General features: G+C 53.4%; 1 protein-coding gene across 4 annotated transcripts in view; it reads right to left on the reverse strand.

The window, feature by feature from the left end:
- Nucleotides 1-1,251: 1,251 nt before the first annotated feature.
- USP2 (ubiquitin specific peptidase 2) overlaps nucleotides 1,252-6,917 on the reverse strand; it is a 21,648-nt gene continuing 15,982 nt past the window's right edge. For 2 of the 4 annotated variants that reach the window (XM_029914863.1, XM_029914864.1), the window contains 11 exons: nucleotides 4,682-4,732; nucleotides 4,047-4,170; nucleotides 3,754-3,865; nucleotides 3,543-3,653; nucleotides 3,298-3,362; nucleotides 2,975-3,078; nucleotides 2,813-2,893; nucleotides 2,583-2,661; nucleotides 2,252-2,359; nucleotides 1,962-2,082; nucleotides 1,252-1,687 (listed from right to left, as the gene is read on the reverse strand). In XM_029914863.1, the coding sequence (XP_029770723.1) occupies nucleotides 1,600-1,687; nucleotides 1,962-2,082; nucleotides 2,252-2,359; nucleotides 2,583-2,661; nucleotides 2,813-2,893; nucleotides 2,975-3,078; nucleotides 3,298-3,362; nucleotides 3,543-3,653; nucleotides 3,754-3,865; nucleotides 4,047-4,170; nucleotides 4,682-4,732 (1,044 nt within the window). In that variant the 3' untranslated portion in view covers nucleotides 1,252-1,599. Of the gene's footprint in view, nucleotides 1,688-1,961; nucleotides 2,083-2,251; nucleotides 2,360-2,582; nucleotides 2,662-2,797; nucleotides 2,894-2,974; nucleotides 3,079-3,297; nucleotides 3,363-3,542; nucleotides 3,654-3,753; nucleotides 3,866-4,046; nucleotides 4,171-4,681; nucleotides 4,733-6,917 lie in introns of all 4 variants that reach the window. The other 2 variants (XM_029914861.1, XM_029914862.1) reach the window with 1 other exon arrangement.

Raw genomic sequence — 6,917 nt, forward strand, 5'->3', positions numbered from 1 at the left:
CCCCAGCCCTTTGGCTCAGGTTGACAGGGCTTCCCTGGGGAAGGGGATCTGGCCAGTTAAACTTAGGATGTCTTTCTCTGATGCCTCCTGGGAGCATTGGAAAGCTTCAGGCTCCAAGAGGCACAAAAGCTGGGCCCACCTGTGAGGATGCACAGAGCTCCATGCCTTGGTGCTGAACAGCTTCACTCTCTGGGACAGCACCGAGTTTTGTCCAAAGCTGCTCAGGGCAAGATCACGCCCGTGGGAAAGAATCCTACAGCTGAGGCAAGATGTCCCCCAAACACCCAGGCTCCAGCTCTCAGGGCAGGACTGACGACCGGTGCCAGGAGGGGCTGAGGGGTGGCATGGGCATCCCTGAGAAACTCGGTCCAAAGGGCCTATGTCTAGGAGGCTCTGAGAAGGGGGCACGAAGGTCACAAGAAGCAGCACATTAAGAGGGAATAAATTAAAGGCAAGAGATGCTCTAAGGAGACAGGGCTTGTGCTATTCTTCGAACAGCTGGGGAGTAGACTAGGGGTGGCTTAGAGGAAGTGGGCAGAAAAACTCGATACGCTACCGTAAGAAATCTCCTCCTACCTACTCTCCTCTTCACCTCACTGCGATGCCAAACAAGCCAGGGGTTATGGGCATGACCCCAACTCCCCCAGCAGGTTTGAACACGGCACTGGGGAAAAGGGAAGAGGCTGAGGGATATTTCGGGGGGGGCAGTTACCCCCTGGTCCCCAAATGCTATAAGGCACAATTCTTGGAGGCAACTAGATTCCATCCAAAACATTAAAACAAAAACAAAAAACTTGTTAGATCCCGGGTCTACTGTGGCTGTGCTTAGGGCCTGGCCAACACCCAGCAAGCGCCACTGGTGGCTAACATCAGAAAAGCTGTATTTGAAGAAGAACAACAAAAAGACCAGCACACACCCCAGCTGTGAAGAAGTGTAAGGGAGAGCATCTCCAGGCTGAAAGCTTTAAATTAAAAAAAAAAAAAAAAAAAAAAAAAAAAAAAAAAAAAGTTGGGCTACTGAAAACCAAAATCAGCTTTTCCCAAAGTTGTAGCCTTGTCTGCTCCTCTGGAGTTAGCAGCGTTAGGAGGGCTCTTGGCTCATAGGGGTTTTTCTTGCTTCTGGACCAGTGAGCAGAGTCCAGGGAAGGAAGACAGGGGCCAGGCTCCCAGGCGGCGATCCTCCCAGCAGGCTCCAGAGGGCGCTGTCTTCTCGGGAGGACCAGGGGCTGGACCGGCAGCAAGAGGTGAGGATCTTCTCCCCACAGACCGCTGTTGTTTATTACACACAGGAAAAAACCACAAGCTTAAAAATGCACACAAGAGAAGCCGAGGGGACTCTGTGCTGGCTCCGGCTCTGTGTCCTGTCGATCTTCGTGCCAGGTGTGGCTCAGAGGCTCCGGGTTCTGCACTCCAGACCCTGACCAGGCTGCAGCAACTCCTGCTCAGCAGCTTTAGTTTCCTTTATTTTTCTCTTAAATGTCAGGTTCTGTGTGTGTGTGTGTGTGTGTGTGTGTGTGTGTGTGTGTGTGTGTCTTAAAAAAAAAACTTCGGGTGTGGGGCCACCACAGGGAAGGGAGGAAGGGATGTAGCTCCTTGCTGCTACATGCGGGAGGGCGGACTGGCCAATTCGTAGAAGAGCAAATAGGCGTCGCTGGTGCGCACTTGGCTGGAGGACATGGGTGTGACGCTGTGGAGAGAGCAGCGAAAAGTCAGAGCCCTGGCGAGCGGGCCACCGGGACACAAACTGAGTGGCCGTGGGAGTCGTGCGGGCCATTGCTTCTCTCCCTACTGTGCCCCCAAAGCCAACCTCTTTTGACTTCTAGAAATTCTGCAAGTGGGCAGTGGACTTATATAAATCACATGACCTTTTGGTTCTGACCTTTTCCAGTCAAGCAGAAGCCACACAGATGGGTAAGGTACAGGTGTCTGACAGCCAGGAGACCCTGAGACCTCTGTCTCACCTGGAGTCATTGAAAGTGTGCCATTCGCCTGTCACTGGGCTCCGGCAGTAGGCTGTGTAATGGCCGCCCATGGTGGTTCCAGAGTGATTGGACACAGCGTACAGGTTGTAAACAGCATGGTCTGAGGAGGAAATACAAGGTTTCAGGCCCCCAGGGCGTTTCTCTCCCTCCTGTCTCTCTTCCTGATTTTCATAACTCACTCTTCAGCAGCTTCCTTCTACCTCTCCACCTCCCATCGAGATTTTAGGCACTTGTGCCTGGTTTCCGCCCTTCCAGCTCAGAATACTCACTGGTGTTTTCTGAGGCAAATTCTCTTAAGTCCAGGTCTCTTAGTGGGAAATTCACAAATGTTGTGAGCTTGCTGGTTCGTATCCTGGATTCCGAGAACCGCTTCAGATCTGGTGTTGATGTGAGTCAAGGACAGAGTGGGTAGCAAGAACAGTCACAGTAAAGGAGGCTGGGTCCTGAGAGGGTGATGCGCTTCCAGAAGCAGAAGAGCAAACGGGGAAAGGAAAGTCTACCAAGTTTCCTTTTGTCCTACTCTGCTCGCCCTCCCTCAGACCCCAGTCCCTCTCTAAGGGAAGGCCCTGCCAGGGCAGGGGTGGGGACGGTTAAGGATACGGAGCACCAAGATCTTTGGGAACCTCTGGATGGAGAACTTCTTTATACATCGTTTTCTGGCTCGGCAGTGACAGCATGTCTGAAAGACACGACGAACAGGGCTATAGAGGACTGGGGGGAGAAGCCGACAGGCCGAGTCCAGCAACTCCTGGGCTCGATCTGCTGTGACAGGCCTGCCCCCGGGAGCTCTCTTGTATGCATGCTCTCGCACTCACGGGAGGGGGACTCACTGGCTTTTCATCGCCGTCAAGCACATCCTCTTTGGTGAAGAGCCTCATGCAGTCCATTAAAGTTACCTCAGGATAACCTCGCTGGGAGAGACAAAAAGTCAGAGGTTGATGACATGAAAACATAAGATTAGGAGTTTCCAACGTAGGGCAACGGGCACATACCTTAGCGATGGGCAGCGAGAGGTCCCAGAAGGGATCAAAGACTGTAGAGCAGTAACCACAGTCAGTGCATGTCAGGGAGCTCTTGAGCTGCCCGACAAAGAGATCTGCAGAAGAGATGGGACAGCGGAGCTGAAACCCAGAGGAGGAGCACACATCTTCTCGGGGCTGTGGCCCTTCTCAGCGCTCCTGCCTCTGTCCACGGACCACTGGGCAGAAAGAGCGTTTCCTGGGAGGGTGAGTCTCAGGGCTCCTCATGCTCATTCACTGCTGAGGCAAAATCAGTTAACAGGGAAAGCAGGCAATCCTCCCAACTACGCACTTACCCCCGATCCGACTGTCTTCCCGTTCTAGATATTTCCTCCACATCTGTCGCCCTTTCTCATCATCACTAGGAACCAGAGAGAGGGAAACAACGGGGTCAGGGCTCAGGCCACGAGAAGTTTAAGGAGCCATCGATCTAAATCCTTAATATTAAGAATCCTCTCCAAATTATTAACCCCAAAGTAGTCAGCAAAAGATCTCAAGTTCACGAAGCTTTTCTTTCCTACGGCATTCTCCTCTTACTTACGGAAGATGATCGAGGTTCTCGGGGTTGGACTTAGGCCTCACTGTTACCCGGTTCACCTCGTTGTGGAGCCCATCCAGAAGAAAGCGAAGAAACTCCTGAGCATCCTGTTGACTGAGTCCAAAGAAAAGAGAGTGAGTGACACCTCTCATTCCAAGAACTGACCTGCGGTGGCCGACTCCCACCCCGGAGGACACATCTGCGAGGCTCTTACTTATAGCCGACGAAGCGTGGTGCGTATCTCTGGATCTGGGTCTTGAACTCAGACGGGCTCACCACATCATTGGGGGGCGAAGTCCATATGGTCTGGATTAGTTTTGCAAACTCTACAGGAAGGGGAGGGTAGAGAGGGGGCACGGAGGGCAGGTGAGCCATTTTCTGGAAGAAACTCAAACTACAATCCCACCAAAAAGAAGCCAAAGACAGAAAAACTGGAGGGACACGCAAGGAACACGACTGCTGGTGCACAGTGGGAGCGGAGCGCGTGGCTGAGGACGGGCTGCTCACCTTCCATGAGGGCTGTGTGGCCACTGCTGCTGTGGCTGAGGTCCCGCACGTAGAGCCTCTGGAGGCAGTAATCCCTCAGCTCCCTGGTGTTGCTCAGGCACTGCAGAATGGAGTTCATGAAGCACTGCAAGAGATCGTCCAGACTGTCAGCCAGGAGAGGCCCCTGTCTAGCACGTCTACTCATAGTACCCAAGGCCTTCTGGTTCATCTACTCCAGAAGCGAACCCTCCCACAGCCTCAAGTTCCTCTTTTTGCAAGTGAAAGGGGCACAGTGAGGTAGATCGCTGCTGCCAGCAGAGGTGACGTAACCAGTTATTTACTGTAGAGATGTACAAATGGGTGTGGGTGAGCTGGACAGGAGTGGGTGGGAAGTGATGGGTGTCCTTCCGGAGAAGGACCAGGAATGCAGCTGACAGTGACGAGGGCAACTCCCCTTCAGCAGTGTTTCCTGCTCTAGCTGAAGAGGGGGACAGAGCCCCAGCTGCTCTGTAAGACCCACCAGCCAGGAAGGGCACATCTCCACTGGCCTAGAGGATGGGGAGTCCGCAGGAGCTGGGAGGGAACTCTGGTTAGGTGGTTCCAGGTGGGACAGGAGGGGGTGGCCTCAGGAAGGAAGTGGGCTGGGAAGAGCTCACCGTGTTCCCAAGGTTTCGAAGACCAGCGAGACCCTGGGCGCTCTTAGAATTCTGTAAGCAAAGAACACATGTTGTGTAAGGCTGAAGGCAGAGAGGCCAGGCCTGTGGTGGGCTCTCCTAGGCAGCTTGCTGCCAGCTGGAGCCATGGGTACCGGGCACACATGTTATTCTCTCTTCAACTTTAGACCATGTGCATGCCTTTAAGAACGAGGGTTGAAGGATGCCTGTCATTTTCAACAAACAGCAAAAACATTCTCCAGGGCTTTCTTTTGTTGAGCTGTGTTCCCCCCATCCCTACATTACTCTTCATTCTGAGGCTGGAGATTAGAACGAGAGACTAGGAACTTGTGTATTCGATTCCAGTTACAAGAAACTAACTCCAGGTCCCAAATCCAGGCGCTCTCTCAAATGACCCACTTCTCTGGCCCTAGATGTCCAATACATGCATGACGCAGCTGTCATAACAGGCCCTTCAAGGAGGTCTTGAAGCGTTCAATGGCAAAACATCTGACATCTGAAGCGAGTTAGAGCTTCAGCTGGGGAACACTGAAGTCGCCTTCCATCCTGAATTGCTGGGCGATAGGTGGAATTCCTTCCAGCTGAGCTCAGCTGCTGGAGGCTGATTAGAGCCTGGGAGAATCCTCCCTGCCTGGCTCGGGTTTCAGCATCCTGACTGGTCACTGGCTGGAAACCCTTCTGATGGCAGATTGTGGCCATGCAGAGGTAAGCACCTGGCTGAAGGTGCCACTCTCCTTCTGGTCCCTGTTGCTGAGGCTGGTGAGTGGGTTGGAGCGAGGAGGCTGTTGCTAGGCTGAGGACTCAGAGTATTGTTTATCCAGCTCTCTTGGCTAATTCAGCCCTACCACCAAGGAATTAGAAAACATTCAGGCTCAAAGGGTTAAAGAGACAGTGTGCAGAGGAGCCTGCCACCCCCTCTCTCAGGGAGGGGACGCGGGAGCCGGCAACTCTGGAGCAACGCTGACTGGGGCATGCGTGGGGCCAGCTCAACCCTGATCAGAACAGGAGCCTGAAATAACTCAGCTAAAATTACTCATGCCGTGTGCTGACAGCCTCTGAGGCTGTCAGCAGCTCAAAGCCCATGAGGTTGTCAGCGCAAGGGGGTGGGGTGGGGAGGGGCAGGCTGAGGGAGGGTTTTTCTCAGGAATTGCCCTGCTGATCCCACAAGTAAGAGGATCCCTCCTTGCCAGTTATCAGGTCTCACAGTAACAAGGAAATCTACTCAGAGGAGAGACCTGGGTTCCCCCTGGAGTCAGAGAGGAAAGCTTATTGGCAGCAGGTGGGCCTAAGTACCCTTGAACTCTGCCAGCACTAGCCGTGCGTGGCCCCCAACACAAATTTTAATCTTCCCTTATTGACAGCCTAAACCCTGACGCTCCAGGAAGAGGGCCACAACAGAGAGAATTCTTTGGACAAAGACCTTATCAGCATTTTCAGGTAAACCCAGAGAAGGACGCCCCTGCTGTCCGTTTGGAACTAAACATTCAAGCCCCGTCCACAAAAGGATGCTCCCTCTCCCCTCACCCAGAGCCACTCTTACTCCTATTTTTGGCAGTGCTTGGTTAGTTCTTACCACCCCCGCGCCTCAGAGGACACCTGTCTGAAGGAGCTGCAGAAGCATTCTACCACGGGTGACCATGTCAATGTCCACCAAGGTGGGCCTTCAGCGGAGACGGCAGTCACACAGCACTAATGGGGGAGGGGCAATGGAAAACTGGAGACACTTCTGTGGTGTTGACACTTTTAACTCAGACCCAGTACAGCGAGGGTCAAGAAGAACAGGTCACCACCTACTAATGGCCTAGCGGGTGGAGAGATGGGGAAGGCTCCTTTAAGGGTTCACTAGACCCTCTGTTAGTTTTCCTTTTTTGTGGGGAGAGTGAGTCGTGCCTTTGTCTATTTTTTCCTGAGTTCAAAACTACTTGCCAATTTCCAAGTCCGCTGTGCAGAAGGCCTTTGGATAACGGGAGTCGGGGGGCAGGAGTGGAGGGGAGCGCTGGGCTGTTCTATGCCCAGCCAGATATTCTTCTGCCATGAATAGGAAATCAGGAGCTCCAGGGAAAGTCAGCACTTTCCATTCCAGAGAGGAACAAAATGTCCCAGGGGTGACCTTTCTTAAGGGGAAAACAATCCTACCTCGGGGCTGACAGGGAGAGGCCGGAACTGGAGAGGACGGGAGACCCCCCCCCCCCCCCCCCCCCCCCCCCCCCCCCCCCCC

Source organism: Suricata suricatta, chromosome 11 (genome assembly GCF_006229205.1).
Source record: "Suricata suricatta isolate VVHF042 chromosome 11, meerkat_22Aug2017_6uvM2_HiC, whole genome shotgun sequence".
Taxonomy (NCBI): domain Eukaryota; kingdom Metazoa; phylum Chordata; class Mammalia; order Carnivora; family Herpestidae; genus Suricata; species Suricata suricatta.